Source organism: Vicugna pacos, chromosome 34, assembly GCF_048564905.1.
Source record: "Vicugna pacos chromosome 34, VicPac4, whole genome shotgun sequence".
Lineage (NCBI taxonomy): Eukaryota > Metazoa > Chordata > Mammalia > Artiodactyla > Camelidae > Vicugna > Vicugna pacos.
In genome coordinates this window covers 19,219,673-19,244,160 of record NC_133020.1, presented here as the reverse complement: position 1 = coordinate 19,244,160, position 24,488 = coordinate 19,219,673, and the positions used below count along the sequence as shown (strand labels likewise).

General features: G+C 48.4%; 1 protein-coding gene and 1 non-coding gene across 2 annotated transcripts; one reads left to right on the top strand and one right to left on the bottom strand.

The window, feature by feature from the left end:
* Positions 1-1,124: 1,124 nt before the first annotated feature.
* On the top strand, positions 1,125-24,195 carry TIGAR (TP53 induced glycolysis regulatory phosphatase). The gene is made up of 6 exons (XM_072954279.1): positions 1,125-1,272; positions 8,893-8,930; positions 12,562-12,683; positions 15,843-15,920; positions 18,889-18,999; positions 19,450-24,195. The coding sequence occupies exons 1-6, from the start codon at positions 1,241-1,243 to the stop codon at positions 19,876-19,878; spliced, it is 810 nt and encodes a 269-aa protein (XP_072810380.1). The 5' UTR covers positions 1,125-1,240; the 3' UTR covers positions 19,879-24,195.
* TRNAN-AUU (transfer RNA asparagine (anticodon AUU)) lies at positions 20,292-20,367 on the bottom strand. Its single transcript is given in 2 exon segments — positions 20,292-20,327; positions 20,331-20,367. It is a non-coding gene; the product is annotated as a tRNA-Asn (tRNA).
* Positions 24,196-24,488: the final 293 nt, after the last annotated feature.

Sequence of the window (24,488 nt, the reverse complement as noted above, 5' to 3'; positions counted from 1 at the left end):
CAAAGTGGAAGGCTATTTTTAGTTAGGTTTAGAAATGCACTCAGACCACCTTAAAACAAAGGGGTTTCATTGTAAAAACCATAATCTACAAGGGTGTCTGGTTCTCTGGCAACTTGTGGAAGGAGGGACCAGGCTGTCTCTGCCTTGCTTGTCTCCTGTGTGTCTACTCAGTTGCCCATTTTCTTTGCCTGTTCTTCCCTTCCATTCTGTAAATTTATTTTTAAGCTTGTAGTATTTGTGGTTTTTGCTTCTTCATAGCTTCAGTCCACACACTCCCTTGGAGCTCTCTCTCTTAACGATTTCTTTCTGCTTTAGCCCTCACAGATAACTACTTAATTAACCTTCCAATTCAAATTTCCAGGAGAATCTGTTGGACCAATTCGTTCATTCAGGCACTCAGAACATATGCATGGAGTATCTCCTACGCACAGGCAGTGTACCCCCATGGTAATCTCTGCCCTGGGTTAGGGCCCCCTCAACGACCCCTCCACCCTCATTCTGAAACCCCCCCCCCCTTTCCCTGAGAGCTTGTTAGAGATGCTGATTCAAGTGTCTGGGAAAGGCGAACTTGATTAGAAATCAGGGGGAGGAAGAGGAGCTAGATTAGATACCAAGGGTGGGGGGTTCTTTGGTAAAACCGGGCTCGGCAGGCCAAGCGCGGGGCTCAGGCCAGCAGACGGCTCAAGAGTTTGCTCCCGGAGCGAGTCAGCGGAGGCGGAGTTGGGGCGGAGGCCGGGTGGGTCTAAGCACGCAGACCTCGCTGACCCTACACCCCCAGAGTCGCGGGTTAACGCAAACGTCGTAGGACCGGACGTATCTGGCTGGCCGCCCTGCCCTCCGTCCTCAAGTCAGACCAACCGCGAGCCCGGGCGGCGGCCCCCGTCTCTGCGCGGAGCCCCGGGGACAGGCTAGCCCGGGCACGACCCGCCCCCGGCCCCGGGGCGGGGCCGCACGCACCTGCCGCGCACCAATCACCGGCCGGCGCGCAGGGGCGCACGCGCCACGGCCCTGGGCGGGGCCTCGTCGCGCTCCAGTCTCCGCGACTTGCCGGCCTCCCTCCGCCCTGATTGGCCATCCGAGAGTGACGTGGCGGCCGCCTCGGCCTATGGCAGCGGAGCCGGCCGGCGGCGGGTGCGGAAGCGGCGCGGCGAGCGCAGTGCGGGTGCGGGTGCGGGGCGCGGGGCGCGGACGGCGGACGGCGGGCGCGGTCTTGGCTTCGCTCCGTGCGGGCGCCGGCGAGATGACGCGCTTCGCTCTGACCGTGGTCCGGCAGTGAGTATTACCGACGCGGGCCGCCCTCTCCCCTCCGTGGAGCGCTGCGGGCTGGGCGGAGGGACCGAGGGTCTGCGCCCTCGCCCTGCCCGACCCGCTGACTCCCCCCAGACCCGGCCCGGCGGTTTTCTAGGTGTTTTCCACTGGCTGCCCGCTTCCGGCCTGTCCTGCCCCGGCGACGCCGAGCAGGAAGGCAGGTGTCGGGTGTCCGTCCCGCTAGAGGACAGGGAGGTCTGGAGGAGTCAGTGGTCAAGGTCCCCAGCCGCCGGTGGCAGCTGGAGCAGGACAGCCCTGTCCCCGCGCTCCTCCGGCACCGTGTCACCTCCCAGCCGGTCCACAGGGGCTTGCAGGATGCAGGACGGCCCGGGGCCGACGTTCCCGATCCTGGCTCTGCGCCCGCTCGGTCCCTGCCGTCCCCTTGGACCCCTCGTTGGCAGGGCAGTCGGTCCCCCAGGCTCGGGTCTGAGATTCACGTCTTGCCACAGAACTTACGTCGCTGGAGGAGGAAATTGGGCCTCGCCATTCTCAGCCGCCGGCATCACCGCGTAACGTTACCTGGAGCTAAATGCTAACATGTCTTTACGTCTTTTCCTTTTTCCTTCTCAACACTTACTTGCCCAGTGTTAAGGGGAAGTGAAATTCAGGACGGCCAGGAGCACAGATTTCTCAAGCAAGATAGGCGTAGGTCAGAATCTGGAACCTGGGCTTCCTATAACCGAGTGAATCATTACGACCTCAGCTTCCTGATTCATAAAATGGGCGTGGTGATAGGACCCAGCTCACTGGGTTAGTGTGCCCGTTAAACGGCAGAAGGGTAAAGTGTGTAGCACAATGGAGGGGGAGGAATATATCTGAGAATTACATAACTTTTATTTCTGTAAAGACAGCTCTAATGCAGATGCCGTTTGGCCTCCAGTACGTGTGTAGTTAGTGGGCCAGCATTCTGACAGTGTGAGTCAGAGGCCTGGGTTACAGGTGACTGAGTAGCACCTGTGACTGTGGAGCTTGCAGGGAACACCAGTGTGGACCACCCTTGTAAAGCCGACTTGAGCTACTGTCTGTTTTGTCCTGTTCTTCCTTTATAGGAAGAGCATCTTGGCCATTGCCTAAAGTTGTCCCTTCAGGATTCACAGGATTTTAATGGCTGAGCTAGAAATCAGGTTCCTCTCTCTCTACCTCATGCCTCTCCATTTTATAGAATCCCTGTGGTTATAGAATGACCGTTGTGTGACCTACTTAAGGTCAGACAGCTAATCAGTAGCAGAACAGGAACTGGAGCCCCGATTCCCCTTTCTTCTAATGTTAGAGCACTTTCTGGATGCCTTGACCCAGTGTCTCACACACAATCGAAGCTCAGAGATCATGGAAAGTCTGGGCTAAACCACCCCTTGAAAAATAAGGTTTTATTTAGATTCTTCATAGATCATAGTTGTATGAAGGTGGATTTTATCCCCTCCCTCCTTCTTAAAAAGGGCTTAATTTTAAAAATTGATTCCTCTTAGAAATCCGATGAGAAATTAATTAAAAATAAGTCTTAATAAATTATCACGTGCCAGGCACCATTGTAATTAAAGTCTGACAACAACCTGGTGAGGCAAAGAGGGCCTCTCAGTTCCCAAGGGAGGAAACTGAGACAGGGCAGGTGACTTGCCTTAAGTCACACGGAGAGTTGGGGAGGCGGGGTTTAAAACGGGGCGGGCAAGGGGCGGGGAGGACTGTCACCCTGCTTACCTGCCCTGCTCCCTGCCCTCCCCCGTTTTACTGAGAGAAAACCTAATGTTTGTAGGTTGCTTGAGTATCACCAGCCATTTTACAGGTTATTTTTTAAATTTCTCCTAATAACAGTTGTGCAAAGTGGTAAGAAAGCTTTGCTTTGTTTTATTCATGACAAAGTGCAGAGAAAGTATTGAAATAATTGGTAGGGTTATGGCTGGAGCTTCAGAGTTTTCAAAGCTAGAAACTGATGATTCTTTCAGGAGAACAGTTTCCACCTTGATTGATCACCGCCAGAATTAAATACAATGACTCTTACTGGAATCAGCAAGACTGAATCCTTTAGTGTAAAATTGGGACTGTATGCTGAGCTTTCTATTGCCTGATTCTGTATAACTCTGAGATAGTCAAATGCTTTGAAACTGATAGCATGATCAGTATTTTGGGGGTTGTTTTGGGGGGGGTGGGGAGGGGGAAGGTAACTAGGTTTATTTATTTTTAATGGAGGTGCTGGGGATAGAACCCAGAACCTTGTGCATGCTAAGCATGTGCTCTACTGCTGAGCTATTCCCTCCCTGCCGTGATCAATGTTTTTCAGAATTGGATAATTTTATTGAGCAGTGCTGCTTCCAATTCAAATTGCCATTCAAGTTTAACCATTTCCTTTATGACTCTTGTGCTGTTACTGAGCATGTGTTGATCCTCATCTTCATAATGGGGAGAGAGTACCAGTGTGTGTCATTTTTGGAACAGATTTCAAACTTCAAGTCCGCTAAGCCTACTGAACTATAGCTGCTCGTGATCTTACAGCAGCATTGTTGAGAACTGCAGTCGCTTGTCATCTCTGCCACCTGCACAGCACGTTGAAGACCCCGGTTCCCCTGAAATGTTGTTCGTAGGTGTTTGCAATTCGTTGCCTGCACGACCATCCCACTCCACTTCCGTTTTTAGCCAGCTCTTTCAGAATTGTTACAAACTAAATTTAATCTACTCTTAATTACTTAAAGATGATGAGTTAGTACAGTTATTGACAGCCAAGCTCCTTTGTTTTGTCTTACTCTGCCTCTGTTGGCAGTTACTTAGTTTTTGTTGGATGCTGATCATCGTTCCGTTTGTTAATGAAGCAGGCAAAGTGAACATGGGAGCATCTGTAAACTTGTATAAAGCTATATGCGGTTGTTACGTTCCTGCGATATTTGTTTTCTGGGAATAGGATTGATTCATTGGGAGAGACAGCAACTCAGACTGATCTGTATCTAGACAAAAGTACAACGAGGACTGGATGTTTTACATTTCTGTCCCCAAACCATCGAGTGAAAGTCTCCATATTACTAGCCCTGGAGATCTGTGTTTTCACGTGGATTAATTGGTGTGGAGGGGTTAGAAAGAAGCCGCATTCGTGGCTGAACATGAGGAGCGTACACTCCACTTCCGTGCACACCAAAGCACGTGCATTTTGAAAACCTGCCCCAGATGTACACTGATTTCCCATGACTCGTCTCTCGTGGCAAAACGAGTACTTATCCACTGAATTTGAATTCTTTAAAAGGATGTGATCGGGAAATTGAGCTTCCTGTATGATTTTTCTAAAGAAATGCCTCAGAGTATCAACCAGAACTAACAAAATAAAATGTCTTTTTAAGTAAAGGATAGCGTGATAATCTACAAGATGAACGCTGCATATTTGCAGGACTATAAATGGCTGGTCATGAGACTTGCCTTGGCATCAGCGTTTGGATGCTGGCAGAGCCGGGTGTCTGTTCTGGAAACGAATCGCACTGCAGATTTTTAAAATGAGCGGAGTTATTCCTGACTCCTTCGAAATGCACTCCTCTGACCTTTCCGCTTCCTCCACCTCCCTAACCTGGTGCAGCCACCTGCTCTTCTTTCCCACTTTCAGAACAAACTAACTTTAAACAGTTGCTTCAAGGAGTCACACAAACCTCCTGATAAAGCTGATAAAAGCTGTAAAGCTAAATGTTTATGTACATTTTTGGAAAAAAAAATCCATTTCTGGATTCCTACTCTATAATGTTTATAAAGTCATTTGAAAGCAAAAAAAAAAAAAAAAAAAAAAAAGCCCTGCAGAATGCCAGTGTTTGTTACTAGTGCAGTAACGTCAGTGGCCATCTCTGCCGACTTAAAGGACACCTTCTACTGTGTTACAGCTGTTTTTTCTCCTTTTGCTGAAAATGGTTTGAACAGTGGAGGGTGGTCTCTGCTTTCATACCCATTTCACATGATTCTGAATGAGTTTTGGAGCATAAGGCATCTTTTATTGACATTAACCTCGAGAATGGTAATACTGCAAGCCAGTGGCACGTAGTTCTGTGAAGTTTCATTTAGTTGTCGTGTATTTTTTTAAGCCAGTACATCCACATGTTTAGAAACAGAACAATTCTCCCAGGTGTTCCTGTCCTGACACCCCGCAGGTGACCACACTGATAGTTTCCTGTGTGTCCTTTCAGTGTCTCTGTGCAAATCCAAATGTTCATTTTGTCGTACTTTTTCTAAAAAGCTAGGATTCTGCACCTTGCTTTTTCTCCTGAGTAAGTCTTGGTGATCTTTCTCTGTCTTTTCAAAAATCATTCTTTCCAGGAGACACGGTTACATAGAATTCCACTAGGTATATATTCCACTGGTGATTTGTTAAAGTAACCAGTTCCTGTTGAAGGGCATTTAGGTTATTTACCGTCTTTTGTTAGAAATACACTGTAACAAATGTTCTTTTAAATATAGGTGAATGCAGACATTTCCCCTAATAGGGCTGCTGGGTCAAAGGGTAAACAGACTTGTCATTTTGATAGCTATTTCCAGATGACCTTCCATCCAAGAGGACGTGCACGGAGCTTCTGTTACTTCCCAGGGTTTCCTCCAGCTTCCAGGCGTGTTAGGGAGATACCGCCTCTGGCTGTGCCTTTAAGGAGCTGGACCCAGGGTAGCCGCACAAGTGTGAGTGTGAGCTGGTGCCCAGATGAGAACTCACGGCCGCGGTGCCGGTAAAACGGGAGCGCGGAGCTGGGGTGCTTAGTTGGGATGGGTGGACACGGAGTGGGGCCGGGAGGGAAGGCTACCTCCGGAGCAGGGTGGCTGTGTTGGGTGTTCAGGAAGGAGAAGGTGCTGGCCAGGTGTCCAGGCTGTGTCACAGCGAGCCCTGCAGGGACCCTGGGACACGCTCACGTTGAGAAGCACCGCTCTAGGTGACGGTGACCGATGGCCGTTCTTGTGAACAAGGGGCGAGGTTCCAGGCAGAGGCCTGAGTTTGTGGTTCTGGCCTAGAGGTCTGACGACGTTCCTTTCCGGATCTGAGCGAATCAGTCCCGTGTGAGATTTCCTTTCTTTTTAGACTTGTGCTTCACGTCAAAACAAAGCAGGAGAGAGGAGCCTTCCATAGCAATCAGGGAAACAAACCAAAACCAAGGCGAGGTGAACTGTTTGGGTTCCAAAACCTTAACGCTCCTGAGTGATGGTGAGGCTGTGCACCCTGTGGCGTGGTGCTAATTGGTACGACCTCTTCGGCATCAGCTGATCAGGCCGAATATTTGCGCACCCTCTGGCCTAGAGGTTCTAGTGCCAGGTATCCGTCACTAGGCACGATCAGCAAACCTTTAGTTCAGGGATCAGAGAGCTTGGGCTCTGTAGGCCAGACAGTCCGTCTGAGCAGCTCCATTCCACCACTACAGTGTGAAAATAGTCGTGAACAATAATTAGACGTAGGGTGTGCCTATTCCAAGAAAACTTGGCTTACAAAGAGTTGTTTACCAGTTCTCCAGTGGATCTCAAGCACTCATGTGCACCAGCATCACTTGGCGGGGTTATTAAGACCCAGATCGCTGGGCCCTCACCTCGGAGTCTTCTAGTTCAGTGTGTCTAGGGGCAGGTGGGGCCTGAGACTCCGCATTTCCAACAAGTTTCCAGGCAGTGCCAGTGGTGCCAGGCCGAGGACCAGGCTTTGAGAACCCCTGCTCTAGGGATTTGCCTTCGTTCTGTACAGACATGTTCATGGCAGCATGGCCCAAACTGGAAACGTGCGAAGTGTCTGTCAGCAGTGGACCATGTAACACATCGTGGTAAATTCTAACAGCGGAGTTTACACAGTAACAAGAATGCAAGTACAGCTACTCTCAACACTGATGTATCTCACAAAATGTCAAACAAAAGAAGCAACACAGAAAACCACATGTGGCAAGAAGCAGTTCATTACCAAGTTCAACAGCAGGCAGTCCCCTGCACTGTACACTGGTAGGGAAGCTCTGGGGGAAGGCAGGCACCCGACCAGGCCAACGTCCTGCTAGTGGACCCACTGGGAAGGGAGGACACTTATGGAAGGGATGGATCCAGGGTCCCCTGGGGAAGGAGGACGTTGTGATGGAAGCAGATGGGTCCAGGAGGCTGGCAGTGATCTGTTAACTTGGGTGGTGGTACGTGACTGCTGGCTTTGTCATTATACTGTATATTGTTTATTTCACAATTTTTAAAAGATTTAAAATGCAGTAAGCTAAATCTTTGATATCTATACAGTTTGTCCGAAAATGACTTACAGATGTAACCATTTAGTGCTTCCTAAAAGCTAGGCGGTGTTCTAAATCTTTACCTGTATTCCCTCTATTACCACGAGAGTCCTGTGAGGTAGGGATTGTTATTGTCCCCATTTTACAGACGAGGAAACTGAGACCCTTGAGTTTAACTCAGCTGGTGACTACAGAGCCAGAGCAGTTTTGTTCCGGAGCCTGACACAGGGCAGCGGGGTTTCCTGTTGAGGTTTTCACCTCTCGTCCACATGGAAGGGCAGAGGTGTGGGCTGCAGACTTTTGGTTACAAATGAGGAAACAACTTAATCTGAAGAAACCTATGTAGTGTTTTTCCCCACCACGTCCAGTTCTCTGTCCAGGATACACGCGGTGCAGGGGCCGCGTTCTCCAGCATCCTCGTGTCCAGTGCCTGACCCTGTGCTCAGCACGTGAAAAGAGCTCAGAAGCTGCTACGGGATTCTCCCTGATAGCTTTTTCTGTATTTGACTGGAGGTGTGCTCTGTTGTCCCATCTTGTCCAGGTGCCCTACCCCTCCTCCAGCCTCAGTTCAGTTATTTTGTGACAGTTTCTAGTCCCGTCACTGTCCTGGTTGCTGCAGAACGGGTTTGGGTTGGTTTTCTGATCCCTCGGGGTGGGCTGCAGCTAGTGCTCAGCATTGCAGGGTGGCGCAGGGTGAGCAGCTCGGGACTGGAAGGCGGGGCCGGGTCTGTCGGTCTGCGCGACCCTTGCCCTCTGCTCACCCTGCCTTGCGCTGGGTCACTCAGCCCAGTGGCAGACGGCCCGCTGTCATGTTTCGGTCCTGCTGCGTGTGAACGTGGTTTTGGCCAACCTGTTTATTTTAAGAAGATTATTTAACAAAAATTATATATTCATGTCATTTTATAATAGCATTTTCTATCCTCAGTTCATTTAAGGTTGATCTATATATGTATTTTAATTTGGGGCAGTTTAAAGTTTTTAGCTCATCAATTAGGTGCGTAGATGATTACAGATATTAGTTTAGAATATATTTTATTTTTTCATATTTTATTTAAATATATCTGTTTATTTGTTAATTGAAGTGTAGTCAATTTCCAGTGTTAGTTTCAGATATACAGCAAAGAGATTCAGTTACACATATACATACATATTTTTTTTTCAATTTCTTTTCCAATATGTGTCATTACAAGAAATTGAATATAGTTCCCTGTGCTCAACAGCAGGACTCTGTTGTTTATCTGTTTTATGTGTACTACCATGTAACTGAGAATACGTTTTATTTTTATAGGTTAGATTGTGCTGTCTTTACAAATATCATTACTTTTCATTGCTGATTTTTTTTCTTATTTCAAAAATAACATAATTCGGTAATAAAGGCTTTTCCCATCTATTTCAGTGGAGAAACAAGATTTAACAGGGAGAAAATAATTCAAGGTTGGTATTCTCTGACTGTTACTTCAGCCCTCTCCTTTTGCGTTAATGTGAAATGTGGGTTAATCAGATTTGGTGGGGTCGGGTGGACCGGGGGCAGCTCTGTACTGTGAACTGGGATTACGGAATTAAAGCATCTTAGTCACAGAAATAGGATCAGAGCAGATGGTAACCAAGAGGAGTAAGTCTCTCGAGTGAACTGGGTGTAAAAAAGCCTGTTCCAAGTCATGTATGGGCAGCTTCAAAGTGGCCCAGTCAGCTGATGAAAGAGTTATATTGGGTCTAGTTGTCTTAAAATATATCTGCCCAGATTTAAAAATGATTTCATATTTGGAAACAAAGTTTGCTGGCTGGTGTTAATGGCGTTTTTCTGCTAAGATAGCTTATTATTTTTAGTAGTAACGAATAAGTGGTTTAAAAAGAGGACTCCTCACATGGGAGGATTGTTGCTTGAACAGATTCTTCCTCCCTTGTTCCGTTAATTTGGGTTCAGATCTTTTAATCTCGCTGTGACCCAGCTGGTCCGGCTTTTATAAAGAACGTCTTGGGTGAGCTTTCAGCTAGACATGCTGTTTCTGAAGCTGGATTATACGAGCATGTATTTAATTTGATATGACTTGGTTAGGGGCGGCTGGGGTTGCAGAAACTGCTTTTCACGCTTCGTGTGCCTGACTCCCTCTCCTGGAAACCAGTCCGATAATTAAAAGAACCTCTGTTTTCCACTGAGATGGGCCCCACTCAAAGCATCCTCTGAACTCACATCCCTAACACCTTGTCTGTGGGTCCTGCTGATCTGTTTCATTTCATTCCAAGCTGACAGTTGAACATGAATTAAAGTTTTTGTGTTCACATCCATTTTTTGGGTTTGTTTTGTGTTCTTTCCCTAACTTTGTAAGTTAGATGCTTAATTCTTTAAGTTAGAGCCTCCTTTTTTAAAAAAGAAAGAAAGTCTTCGAGCCTTATGTGTGTCTAAGTGCCATTTTGTTGCACACCTACAGTTCTGATTTGTAGTGATCTCATAAGTATCGAGCACCAAGTATCTTAAATTTCCTTTATGATTTTGTCATTGACTCCTGAGTTGCTTAGAACGGGCTTTTAAATTTCCGAATGAGGGGCCTTTTGGTTTTGTGCTTCGTCTTCTCTGACCGACTTAGGAAGCAGTTGCTTTGTGTTCTGACAGTATGGTTTATTTGATGACACATCTTTGAAATTCGTTAGCATGGTCAGTTTTTATAAATCTACCACTGTACGCTTGAGAAAAGTCTATGTTGTCTCCTGGTTGGGTTTGGAGTTATATATCAAATAATCAACCGTGATTTTGTTGTTCAGATCTTCTGTACTTCACTCATTCTGTACATTTACTCATTTGCCTGAATGACCTAGGTGTCCATTTGTGAGTGAGAGATGTTGAGTTCCCCATTGTGATGGCCAGCTCATCCTTTTAATACGTGAAATTCTGTCACCTTGTGCTTTATGTGTTCGCTTTTGCATAGTTAGAGGCTATTTTGTTAGGCACATGCAAGTTTAAAAATTGCTGTATCTTCCTGCTGAATTGGATCGCTGATTATTCACAGTGATCTTCACACTCCTTCCCAAGACTCTTGTCATAAAGTCCTGCATTTCTGACAGTGATGTGGCTGCTTCGGCTTCAGCTTCAGCTGTGGGATTGGAATCTGCCTGTTACATATTTTCCCATCCCTTTCCTTTCATCCTTTCCATGTACTGATGTCCTCAGTGTTGCCTTATAAATGGTAGGTAGCTAATTTTGGTTCTTTTTTAAAAAATACATTCTTTCTGTTACTTGGTGAGACTGATCTGGCTTCTGGTGAGTTTGGACCTGTCCTTTGTGATTCTTTCCTCCGTTCTTTTTCTTCTCTCTTAGCTTGACTTCTTAAGTGCCTGTTTTCTCTTTTCTGTTTCCAGCCCACTCTCACTTTCCCTACTGCCTTGAAAGAAGCCGTTTCTGTTCTTTTAATGGTTACCTTTAGATTTTTACCATTCGTACCTACCTAAGTGTATGATAAATTCTCCCTCCCCAGAATACTAAGAAGTATGTGCTGTTTAGCGTCTCAGTCCTGTCCTCTTTTAACCACGCGACATAGGCATTATTATTTAATTCACTACTTAGACAGTGTTCACTTAGATTTACGTGTGTATTTGCCAGTTTCTCTCCTAACCATTTCTTTTGTGTCTCAGACCTTCATTCCTGGAGCATCTCTTTGGAAAAGTCCTCTCATGTAAATTGGTTGGTGGTGAAGATAGTCTCAGTCGATTCGATTCTAGACAACTCTGTTTTTATTCTCTTGAATCTTTCTTGGTCCAGACAGTTCTAGGCGAGCAGTTCCCTTAGCTCTTGGAAGCTGTCCTCTGCTGGTTTTTTTGGCTTCCATTGTTCCTGTTCAGAAGTCTTCTCTCAGCTGAATGGTGTCCCATGGTGGGTAGTCTGTCTTTCTCTGTCTTCTTGTTTTATTTTGGTATTCTACAGTTTCTCTTACAAAATCTAGGACTTTTTTTGTCCCTAAATAATTTATTCTGCTTGGTGTACACCATATTTCCTTCATCAGTAGATTTCTGTCTTCCCTCATTTCTGTTCTCCATACTTCCTGGTCTCCATTCCATACTTACTGTTCTCAATTCCATGCTTCCTGTTCTCTATTCCGTACTTCTTGGTCTCTGTTCCATACTTCCTGTTCTTTAGTCCATACTTCCTGTTCTCTGTTCCATACTTCCTGTTCTCTATTCCCTACTTCCTGTTTTTGATTTTCTCTCTTCCTGGAGCTCCCACTGGATGTAACTGGGAGTCCTCATTCTTTCCTCCGTGTCTCTAAGATCCGAGACGTGCTCCATCTTCTGTCTGTGCCAGAAACAGCTTCGGCCCTGCCTTAGGGTTCAGTAAGCTGCTCGGCCAGTGAATCTCCCTTTCCACTGAGGGATTTCATTCTCGCCTCAGCTGTTCCATTTTTCTTTATCAGAAGGTCTGTTTGGTTCTTTAGAAAGCTACCTGGTTGTTTTTGATGGCTTCTTGTTGCCTATTTTTGTGATTTAGTTTATAGTCTCTGTTTTCTGATTTCCACGTCTGAAGCATCAGTGGTTCCAGACCTGTTGTTTGTTGTTTCTGCTGACTCTCATTCACGGTAGATTGTTTTCCTGTGTGTTGAGTCACTGACTCAACTGTTGTTTGCTCTAAATGACTGGAAGGCCTTTCGGCCTTTGTTGAGAGTGGTTTGCAGTACTGAACATTCCTGAGTTTGGGCAATGGAGATAAAGAAGAACTTTTCCATGTGATAATCCGACCACCCAGATGCAGCAGCTGAGCTGAGAACGTAAGGTCAGAGGCAGCGTTAATAAAACACACTGGTGAAGTGATGGGTGAGGGTGAGCGGGGACCTCGGGACAGTGTCACCAGCACCCGGTTCCCATCAGGCAGATATTCTTCTGAGCCTTTATGGGATCATAGCTTAATTTTACTTGCTTTCAATTCTCTGAAAAGTTGTCTGCAGAAGTACCTAAGGAAATCTTTTAATAAAATAATAGATGAATGCTATTTGTATTCTCTTCCATATGACTTTTATTCGCATCCTTTGTATATACATGTGTATATTTGAATGCTACTTTTCCTTCTCAATGACCACAGGACAAGGAATAGATGAGCCTCTTTCAGAAACTGGATTTAAACAAGCAGCTGCTGCTGGTATATTTCTTAATAACGTGAAGTTTACTCATGTTTTCTCCAGTGACCTCATGAGGACAAAGCAGGTAAGTTTAGAGTCAAGATTTAAGCTCTCAACACTTGTAACCTTGAAATATTTGCTCCCAGAGTCTGTAGGGAATTAAATCATCTGCACACATCGTCCCCAGTCCCCTTCTCTCTGCCGACAGAACTTATTTCTTCTCTTTTCACTTTACTTTTATACTTTATTTTGGTAATTTTTAAACTAGAGTAGCCTGGGGAAAATGTCTAACGAAATCCTGAAAAAGGCAAAGAGGGTGTCGTGAGAAAGAGCCAGTGGAAACACCACAGAGATGTCAGATACTGGAATCCAGGTACAGTTTAGCAAAGAACTGTGTTACTATAAAAACACGACAGACTTGCATGAAGTATCTTTAGGGCATAGATTACTATAAAAATGGCCCCAGAGATTTAAAGAAGAACCAGATCAACTTCTAAAAGCTCAGTGGAAGGAGACTTTTGTGACATCCATGAGGGAATAACAGGTTTGGAATGTAGCCCCCCCCCGCCCCCCCAAACAGCTAGAAAACGGGACAAAATGTGCGCAGCTGTTTTCAGACGTTGGTCTTGAGGCGGCGTGGGCTGCCGTCCCCAAGCAAGGTGAGCCCTCGGTTGTCCTGGTTTTCCGGCCGAGGCAGTCCCCCGACTGGTAGAAGCCAGAGAGAACCCAGCAGTCTCAGTGAATTCGGGGGGCAAAGCTTTATCATGTAATGTTTCTTGTCTTTTATTACAGCCTTTGTTTTAAAACCTGCTTTGTCTGATCTGCGTGTAGCCACTCCAGCTTTTTTTCCATTTCCATCTGCATGCAGAATCTTTCTCCACCTTTTTGCAGTCTGTGTGTGTCCTTTCTTCGGAAGCGAGCCCCTTGCGGGCCGCCCGTGCGTGGGTCTTGGTTTTTCCGTGTACTCGGCCCCTCTGCGTCTGTTCGGCGCACCGAGTCCCTCTGCGTGTGGAGTCGCTGTCCGTAGGTGCGGACTTAGTGCCACTTTGCTCGTTGTTTTCCGGCTGTTTCTGCAGGTTCTCTTTGTTCCTTCCTTCCCTCTTTCTCTCCCCTTGTGGTTTGGTGGTTTTCTTTAGCATTGTGTGTAGACTCCTCTCTCATTCTCCATTGTGTCATTAGTGTAAGTTTTTCTGGGTGGTTGCTGTGAAGTTCACACGTGGCGCCCTGTGTAAGTAGCAGCCAGCTTTAAAGCTGGTAGCAGCTTAAATCTGAACACATTCCACAGCTTTTCTTTCTCCCTCTCCCCATGTGTTTATACCGCTTCTGACACATTTTACAGCTTTTTTGTTTTATGGATCTCCAAACTAATTATTGTAATTTTATGGCTTTCTGTCTTTCAGCGTCTTCATCTTCGTTTTATAAGTGATCAATCCACTACCTTTGTTACATATTTACCATTTCCGGTGAGATTTTTACTTTCAAATGTTTCCTTATTTATTAGTACCATTTCTCTCCAGCTCGGAGAGGCCCCTTTCACGTTCCCTGCAGGGCTTGTTAGGGGGCGATGGCCTCGTTCAGCCTGTTTATCTGGGGGGTCCTTGGTCTCTCTGTCAGTTCTGAGAGATACCCTTGCTGGGTGCAGAATTCCCAGCGCCCTGAGTATGTCCTGCCCCCACCCTGGCCTGTAGCGTTTATGCTGGAAAATCTGCTGAGAGCCTTACAGGGTTTTCCTTGCGTGTAACAGATGTTTTTCTCCTGCTGCTTTTTGGGGTTCTCTCTGTATCCTTGACGTCTACCTTTCTAATTGTCACACGTCTTGGCGTGCGTCTCTTTGGACTTTCCTTTTTTGGAAGGAGTCCCTGGGCTTCCTGCACCGGGATGTCTGCTCCCTCCCCTACATGAGGAGAAGTCTTAGCCAGTATTTCTCTAAAAAATTTTCTGACCACCTCTCTCTTCTCCTGAGACCCCTGCAACGCATGTGTCAATGCACTTGATGTTGTCTCGGGGGTCCCTTAAGGTATTTGCACTTTTAAAAATTCTTCATTTCGCTGCTGTTTGGTTTTCCAGGTCGCTGACCTCTTCTGCCTCATCCCGTCTTCTTTTGAGCGCCTCTGGCGTGTTTTCCGGTTCAGCTATAACTCCTGTTCGGTGCTCTCTTCCATTCGCCTTCCCTTTGCTGGAGTTCTCGCTGTGTTCATTTGTTGTTCTCTCGAGCTCAGGGAGCGTCCCTGTGACCGTTGCTGTGAGCTCTTTAGCAGGTAGATTGCTCATCTCCATTTGGCTTAGTTCTTTTTCTGAGGTTTTATCTTTTTTTTTTTGATTGGAACATGCTTTTCTGTCTCCTCGTTTTGACTGATCTCTGTGTTTGTTTCTGTGTGTTAGACACATCAGCTGTCTCTCCCAGTCCTGCAGGAGTGGTGCATGTAGGCAGTGTCCTGTAGGGCTCAGAAGCACGGCCCGTCTGGCCACCAGTGCGAGGCAGTCCAGGGACGGCCCTGTGCGGGCTGCGCGCACCCTCCAGGTGTGCTGGGCCACGGCTGCCGCGGGTGCTGATGGCAGGGCTCTCAGCCGGGCTGACAGCTTGGGTTGGGAATTCCAGAGTGGCGCCCACCAGGGTTGGCGTTGGCAGGGTAGCCCGAGGTCACACAAATGGCTCCCAACAGTGACTCAGTCCCTGGGGGTTGTCCCAGCTGGCTCCTGCCCCTCTGGCAGATGCTTCAAGATTAGTAAGTGGGTTTCCTTCACGTGTGGTCCATGTGGTTTTTGGATTGAGTGAGTTTGTGAACTGGCCGTTTCAGAGCAGATTTTTGGTTCCGCGCACCTCTGCAGTTTTCCGGGACTTGTTCCCTGTTGGTTCAAAGCCAGAGGTTTGGGCGGCTCCTCTCTCCTGTGCAGTGGTTGGGGTGCCTGGCATGGAACTCGAATCCCTGGCTCCTCCGGCAGGGGGTGCCCGCTGACCCCTCCCCGTTGTGGCCTGCTGTCCCGGATGTGGGCTTTCCTTGGTGAGCGCCTTCTGCCCTCCTCTCTGCCCCTCCTGTCCGACTCCGTGCTGTGGTTTTACCCCTTGTTGGGGAGGCTCTGTCCATCCAGTTTTCACGTCCCTTTCCAAGGACATCATCCCATGTGTAGTTGTAGCTGTGTTGTCCCTGCGAGGAGGCGAGTTCAGGACCCTCTGCCACCGTCCGGAACCCTCCCGGAAGGATGGTTTTTATGAGAGAAGGAACAGTTCTCTTTTGATTTGCAGACCGTGCATGGGATTTTGGAGAAGAGCAGATTTTGCAAAGATATGACAGTAAAATATGACTCAAGACTGCGGGAGAGGGTAAGTAATCCAGTGACATACTGTCCTTTTACCGTAAGTCATCAGTAAACCAACTCAGTTTATCCTTCGACTAAAGCTTGAACGTGTTCCAGCCAGGGATGTGAAATCAGCTAATCTGTTAGGACTCTCCTGTGTGACAGTCTTACTCTCATAGATTGTGCCTCATTTACTTATTAAAATCATAAGAGAGAGGCATCTTGGATTACGAAAAGCAAGGGATGCTTGCAAGACCTTAGTGCAGAGGAGTTTACAATAAAAGTGAGACGCTGTCTCCCCAGCCTCCCAGTCCTCCCTGCTAACTGTAAGCGTGAAGAGACTTCTTTGATGCCAATCGTACGTACCAGCAATGAGTCTTCCTGAGGCTGCGATTTAGTTAAAACCATACAGCACTTTCAGGTCTGAGATTTCACCCCAAGTCCCCTCCTGGAGCAGCGTTTTGGGGATGCTCTGACACCGATGAGTGAGCGGTTAGCCTCCCTGCCAGCCCCGTGCGCGCTCCTCCACCTGGGGAGGGAGGGAACAGGATGGCTAGGGCGTCTCTGCACCACTTGCGTGTGTTCTCTGTTACAGTTCAACCTAGACGCTAGGGCTCCGGCGTAAATGCTCCTCGGAAAGGCCCACTCTGTGCCCAAGAACCAATGCTCAAGTGTTGTTAAAGAAAAGTGTTCTGAGTTCAGTGGACCCTGGACGCGCAGTAGGAGGGCGCGTCGTCGTGGGCCGGCCGCGCCTGCTCCTCTCTGCCGTCTCCCGAGCAGCGTCGTGCTCTCCCATCCAGATGCCCTGCAGCCGCTTCCGGCCAGTGCACGCCCTGCTCTGCCCGGTTGCTGACACCATTCTCTGCTGTTCCCTGTGTCTCACGCTGCATGTCTTGTCATCCGGTCCCTCCTCCGAGTAGCACCCGAACCCTTCATCTCTCGATGAACCCACTGCTGCCCTCCTGTGGCAGCTCAGGGCTGCCTGCCGCCTGGATCCCTGGGACAGGGGTTCTCCTGCTTTCTGTCTTGCTCCCCCTTTTCCAGTCTAGTCTGCCCGCTGCGGCCAGGGTGATCTTTGCAAGCTCTGGTGGCCGCGTGCCTGTGTGAAACAGCTCGCTCCTTCTCTCTGACCCGCAAAAGGCTGCCGTGAGTCTAACCTGGCTGTCGCGCGCTGCAGGGTCTGCTCTGCTGCCTCCTTCCTTTTCCCTTGTGCTTGGAGCCCGGGCTTAGCCTCACACTAGCTGTGTTTGCTCACCACGTTCTGCCGCTGTTCCGAGAGCTACGAGCTTCAGGTTTGGTCATCTTCACAAGAACCCAGGGCTGGAAGGTGTCAAAACCTCGTTCTTTAACCCCCACTTTACAGAAGCAGAAACTAAGGCACCCAGAGGCCGAGTCCACGCCCAGGGCCACAGAGCTCGTCTGTGGCAGAGTTCAGGTTCAGATTGAGGCCTCTGGGCCCATGTCCATGCTCCGGACCGCTGGTCACGTGCTTCTGCCAGGTCTTCTTGGAGTTGCCCCAACGTCCCATGCTTTGTCCTCGCTGAACCCTCGCATCTGCACTCTGCTCTGCCTGAAATGCTTGCTCCCCAAACCTGGCCACCTTCCCCCCCCCGGAGGAGTGGCCCTCTGTGATCTCCCAAGTCTAGACTCGACATCTTGCCGTCTGTGTCCAAGCCATCTCTGGTTCTCCCCATCACGCCCTTGGCTGCTTGCATTTAGAATAGACCCTGGTGCATGCTGCAGCCTCAGCATGGGGATGCCCCATGTCACTGCTGTCCTCTCCCCCCTCCCTGGCCTCCTCGCCTGACACGCTCCGGCATAGCATCCGGGGCCTTTAACAAATGGCTGTTTCCATTCTTGTAAAAACGAAGCAAGTGGAGGTTTTCATGGCCCTCTGTATGGAGGCTGCTCCAGGTGCAGCTGAGGTGTAAGAGCTTGGACTTGAGGGTTGGAAGAGCAGCTGGCGAAGGTGCATGTGTTCTTATAAAAAAGTAATACTTCATGATTGGGCTTGTATCTGAGGTGGTGTTAGAATCTTTTGGCATCATCAGTGCAAACCATATGTAATCGTTTGTGTCTTTAAATATTTTTTTATGCAAGTAATCCGTTGTCCCTGTAGGGAATTAACAGTTAAGAACACTTCGGGAGAAAAGTAACAATTCCTGCCACACACACACACACCCCGATCGTTGCAGTGTGTGTGCTCCGGACTTTTCCGTGTCTGTCTGTCTGTCTGATTGTGCATATATTTTTCTAAATGCTCTCCTACTTGTTTTTTAACCAACTTTTCTCCCTCGCTGTGTGTTTCGGTGCCCGCAGATGCACTTCGCTATGACCCCTGATTAACGGCTCCGTGCTGTCCTGCTGCGCTGATGCCGCATCGTGTACTTGACCAAGCTACTGCGGACCTAGCTTAGGACGTCCAACTTGTGACTAGATTTCCCACTGACATAAATAATGTTAAAATAAACGTCTTTGTAGTTAATTCTTTGTACACATGTGTAATACATTTCCTAGAAATGGAATCACCGAGTGTGTACTTTTTCAAAGGCTTTTGTGCTTATTGCTAAATTCCCTTCCAGAAAAGCTGTGCAGCGGATAGCCCCACGAATGATGCAGGGGAGAGTCTCTGTCACATGGACACTGGCTGTTAGTGATCTCTCTGGCCTTCCAATTTAATGTCTTGTGAAAGGTGCCATTTTAATTTTCACACTGCAGGTTCCTGATGAGGTAGACTTCCCGTGTTTCCTGGCCGTTTGTATTTCCTTTGTGGCCTGTGTCCCCTGCTAAGGGTCAGTTTTGATAGACCCTAAAAGGCTGATGAGCTTCAAGGTCACATGGATCTGGATTTGCGTTTTCTCCAAGGAGATTGAGCAACTGAGCAGAAGGGACTAGGCCTGTTCCCCGGATGACTGTCATGAAACTGTCACAGATGTGCCCTGAACTATCCTGCAGACTCACGTGAGGCCCTTCTGTCTTTTGGATCGTTGCAGAAATACGGGGTTGCAGAAGGCAGGCCGCTGAGCGAGCTGAGGGCCATGGCCCGTGCGGCTGGGGAGGAGTGCCCTGTGTTCACCCCGCCCGGTGGAGAGACCCTGGACCAGGTGCGCAGCCTGGGTAGCGTCGGCGAGCTTGCCCGTGTCAGAGGGGCTGACCTCTGACTCCTTGTGTGTGCCTGATGTTTCTGGATTTTAGCTCATAAGCAGTTTGAAAGTTGTCTGGCTCATTAAACAGCTCTGCGTGATACCATCTCATGACATGATCTGTGGGCTTCTGTCTGCTTGTAGGTTTCCCCAGCTAGACACGTGTGCTTTCAAGTCGGGAATCAGGAATTGTATCTTACTCATCTTTGTCCTCAGAGAGCCTTCATGGTTCCAGAAATACTGTGGGCACTCGCTCACCAGTGCTGTGGACCTCCCGATTAAAGAGAAATACAGAAGTCATCTGGTTCTTAGTACTTATAATGGAAAAAAACCAATTGGTTATGGTTATGTTTATGTTTTAAGATAGTCATCAATGTCACTTTATTTCACTTTTTATTTCTTTCCTTGTAGGTGAAAATGCGTGGGAAAGACTTTTTTGAATTTCTTTGTCAGCTGATTCTGAAGGAGGCAGGTCAGAATGAGCAGTGTTCCCAAGAAGCTCCCAGCAACCATCTGGAAACTTCTTTGGCAGAGAGATTTCCTTTCGGGAACAACTGTGCCCCCAGATCCAAGTCCGAGCCCGGCGCGCCGGGATTCGCGGCCAGCGTCTTGGTTGTGAGTCACGGCGGCTACTTGAAGAGCCTGCTGGGTTACTTCCTGACCGACCTGGAGTGTTCCTTCCCGGCCACTCTGAGCAGATCGGAACTTTCCTCGGTCAGCCCCAACACAGGGATCAGTGTCTTTATTGTCAGCCTGGAGGAAGGACACGTTAAGCCGACAACCCAGTGTGTTTGTGTGAACCTCCAGGACCATCTGACTGGGGTGACTGACACGCAGTAAATTTAACTCCACACCCACATCTAGAGACTGCGACCCTCGGAGGGAGTGCCTCGGACTCTGTCTCCATCCTCTGCTCGTGCACTTGTGGAGACAGGCAAAAGGTGCCCACGGCGCAGGTTATAAAGCTCGGGTGGTGTCAGAGCCGTGTGAAACCCTAAGGGAAGACCATCCGGAATTGCTGTCTTTCGTCTGAGTGCATTTGGAATTTTCCAGAGTAATTTTACCAACCTGCTCGTTTATGAATCTGGATTGTAAACAGGTGAAGGAACTCAGCATTGCAAATTGGGGGATTAATCACCCTGCTACTGTGTTGTTTTTGTTTTTCCTTTTTTCTACATCAGTATTTTTCTTTAATGTCTGCAAAATCTGGCCTATTTTACTGGCTCTTGGCAAGATACTGTATTTTTTTTTAATGGAGGTACTGGGGATTGAACCCAGGACCTCATGCATGCTAATAAGCACACGCTCTACCACTGAGCTCTAACCTCCTGCCGTGTTTTTTTTCCCTTACTATCTCATCCAGCTCTTGGATGAGGGAACGGTCTGTAATTCCCACTCCATATTTATGTGATACTGGTATTTTAAAAGTCCCTTAAATGAGAAATGCTGGTCCTCATAGCTTATGTAGAAGCAGACGACACTAAACATTTAATCAGCTGCTGGGATTGTTGGTGCTGGAGGTTGGAGACGTGGATGAACGCGGATTACGGTTGCAGGGTCATCGCACGAGGGAGGAGTGTCATCTGATTCCGGAATTCTAAAGGAGGACTCTCTGAGCAGAAGATGAGGAAAGAGCAGATCTTTCTTACCTGACCTGAAGGATTTAGTCTGAAAAAGGCTCTAAAGGAAGCAAGCAGATGCTGGCGGACCTTGCAGCAGCCCCAGGATAAAGGAGGGGCTCCGTCGAGAAGAACTGAGCTCTGTCACCCACAACGGCGGCGTTTTTGTGAAAGATGCAGATGAGGGTGCCTCCTTTCCCCACCAGATGGCGCTGGAGGGAAGGGATTTGGTGAACTTAATTCTGTGTGTAAGATGGGTCGTTCTTAATTCCTCATCTGGAAGGAAAAGTGTTTCCCATGCAGTTTGCTTTTACGTTATCATGTGGACGAATGCTGGGCGTCAGCTTACAAGCAGGTAGCGCCGGAGCTGTCAGTTAAGGCTAAGACCATGTGTTGTCACAATTTACTTTGAACGTCACTTGAATCACCTGTGCAGTTCAGTGTCGCCTGTCCTCGGTCTGTGCAGGGCCACCTGCCTTCCTGCTGGGAGTGGAATAGGGGCATGCAACTGAGCAGAGCAAGTTCGCTGTAGATGAAAACTTGGGAAAATGACCCCAAAAGACAAATAATACATGTCCACGTTCCCACCATTCAGAAGTGATCATTCCCTTCCCTACCCTGCCCTTTTTTTTTTTTAAAGAAAGAACACACTGAGATGTTTGTAAAGGCCCTTTAGCCAGCTGTCACAGCTCTGTCTCTGGTTCCTGCAGAGGTGACACCCCCGCGAGTCTGCACTCACCCATCCTTTACGTCGTAAGGGAGCGGTATTGTCTTGGTGTTTTAAAAATGTCCGTAACTACACCCAGCCGTCTGTACTCTGTATCTTCCCTTTTCCCCTGGGCTGCAGTGCTGACACGCACAGATCTGCTTGCTTGTAACCGCTGGAGTCTACTGAATAAATGTAGCACGTTTGGTTCGTTCTCCTGCTAGCGGGCGTTTCGGTATATTCAGTGTTCTCTGTTGTTTTTTGTTTGTTCTGCTTTTTAATGGCGGCACTGGGGATTGGACCCAGGACCTCACGTGTGCTAGGCACGCACCTACCCCTGAGCTGCACCCTGCCCGGCTCTTGATTGTTGGTCTTGGTCACCTGGCTTAGGTGGTGTGTATGAGGTTCCTTTTCGGGGAAGTGACTTTCCTTCCCGCCTTTCTTCCCGGGACCCTGTGGAAGGAAGCCACTGCTCACAGTGGGGTTGATCCTCCCTCCCTGAGGACCGTGTCCACATAAATTATTTGGAATCCTGCCTGAGAGGCGGTACCCGTCTCCCCATTTGTTTGTATTCAGGCAGTCATCTTGCTCTGTGAGGCTCCGAATTTCTGATTCAGTTGAGACGTGTTTGTTGGCCCCGTATGCGGTCTCCGTTGGCGGACTTTCCGTGTGTCCCTGGAAAGGCTGTCTCCTGTGGGTGCCGGGTTCAGGGCCCTGGGACCGTACATGCTGCGAAGCTCGTGAGTCGCGTCGCTTGGGAGCCTCGAGCCCTTTGCGGCCTTCGGCCGGTCGCCAGCTCGCTCGCCGCGGGAGGGGCGCGCGCTTCCGGCGGGGCCGGGCTTGCCTGTTTCTCCCTTCAGTTTCGTCAGTTCTGCTGCCTGTGCTCTGTTCCTGTTTTAAGAGACTTCAGCGTTCATGCGTTTTATGTCTTCCTCGTGAGTTGGCCCTTCTGTCATGTATAAAGCGTCCCTCTTCCCCCGTGGCAGTCTTGCTTAGCTTGGCACTTGCTCTGTCTGCTGTTCATGCGGGAAGCCCACCGTGCTACGCTCGCTGTTCGCACTGTGTGTGTCTGTTAGGGACCGAGTTGTCCTCTCAGACCCCGTGTCGAAACTCAGAATGTGACTTCTGGGGGCAGGGCCTGTAAAGACACCATTAAGATGAGGCCAGTCGGGTGAGCCCTAACCCAGCCTGGCTGCTGTCCTTAAAAGAGGAGGAAGTTTATTCACACTGAGAGACACCGGGCATGCGTGAGCCCAGAGGGAAGACCACGTGAGGACGCGGCCAGGGGGTGGCCGCCTCTAAGCCAAGGTGAGAGGCTCGGAGGGGTTGACACCTGCCGGCACCTTGCCTTTGGACTCCTGGCCTCCGCAGCTCCGAGGAGAGATTCGGTGGTTTGAGCCATGCAGCCTGTGGCGGGTTGTTAGGCAGTCCTTCCCTTCTTTCCTTCAGGTACGTCTTTTATAGACAACCTGGAAGCGGGAGCTTTTACTTCATGAAGTCTGAGCGGTCCTGCCTCTAGTTGTGGTGTTTCATTTCCGTCTGACCCAGCTGCTGGTAGGATTGGATGCAGCCTGTCGCCTGTCTGCTGGTCCCCTCTGGTCCTGGTTGTGTTGTTCAGCCCCCTTTCCTGCCATCCTTTGGGATGATCGAGTACTTTTTAGTATTCTCTTCCCACACTTTCACTGGCCTTTTGCCAACACCTCTTCGCGTTACTGTTACTGTGGGTGCTTTAGGATTATACGTGCAGTACTCCTGCCTCAGTCTGCTGAGAACGCATGTTGTGTGGCGGTCACACGGAGTCACGGTCTGGCACCCATCTGTTCATCTACCCTCCCCATCCCGTGTGGAAACTGTGTCACGCAGCAATGTTGTAATTTTTGCTCTAGGAGGTATTTTAAAGAAACCAAGGGAAGAATGTGTATCCTGTATTTACAGTTGTTTAAATTTACCCACATTTTTACTATTTCTGATGCTTGTGCTTGTTTTCTGTAGTTTTCCCGTGGGCTGTTGTTTCTTTTCAGCCTGGCCGCAAGCTCCCAGTTTCTGCCCCACCCTCATCCCCCACCCCATTCGAAGGATGCTCCTGCTGGATACGTAGTTCTGGGCACATAGCTTTGTTTCCTTTCAGCCTTTCCGGGGTTTGCGGGCTCCCTTTGTTTACGCTGAGGAATCGCCCATCAGTCTGAAAGCTGTTCACCTAGACGGAAAGTGTTACTTTCTGCAGTAGCTTCCAAGATTTTGTCTTTTGTCTTCAGCGGTTCTGACTGTGACGTGCCTGAGTGTGACTTTCCTTGTGTTTCTCTTCCTTGAGGTTTGCTGAGCTTGGATCAGCACAGGAGTTTTTCATCAATTAGGGGAAAATTTCAGCCATTGTATCGTCAGATATCACTCCCCAGTTTTTCCCACTTCAGTCCTGGGACTCCTTTGGGGCAGTTTGATCTTGCCCCACAGATCACTGAGGCTGTGGCCCTTACGATTTTTTAACCTACTTTTTCTTTGTTCTTCAGATTAGGTAACATATTAACTTTCTTATTTTCAGTCTATTCTTTCATCTTCAGTTTAGTATTTAGCCCATTTAATAAATGTATTCTATCAGGATCATTATCTTTCAATTCTACATCTGTATCTGGCTCTTTATTTTCTGAGATGCCTGATCTGCTTGTTGCTTAGTATCTTTCTTTCCTTTTAAACCCTTAGAGATGTTTGTAATAGCTGCTTTAAAGTGCCTGCCCTGGGGGGAGGGTGTAGCTCAAGTGGTAGAGCTGCATGCTTAGCATGCACGAGGTCCTGAGTTTGATCCCCTGTACCTCCTCTAAAAATAAATAAATTACTCCTCCCACCCCCCGAAAAAAGTTATAAAAGATAAAATAAAATAAAGTCCCTGCCCCCAACCCCCAGATCTGGGTTGTCCAGTGGTTGGCTTCTAATGATGGCATTTTCTCTTGGCTGTGGGCTGTTTCCCCTTATTTCTTCTCATAGAGCCTGGCATGTGTCATCTTCCTTTAAAGGTTCCCTGGGATCTTGATGTGGTTGTGTCTACGGGTATTTTTCAAATTAAAAAAAGAAAAATTCTCTCTTTAAAGGAAACACTAGAGTGATCAGAAATCCAACATTGATTTAGAAAT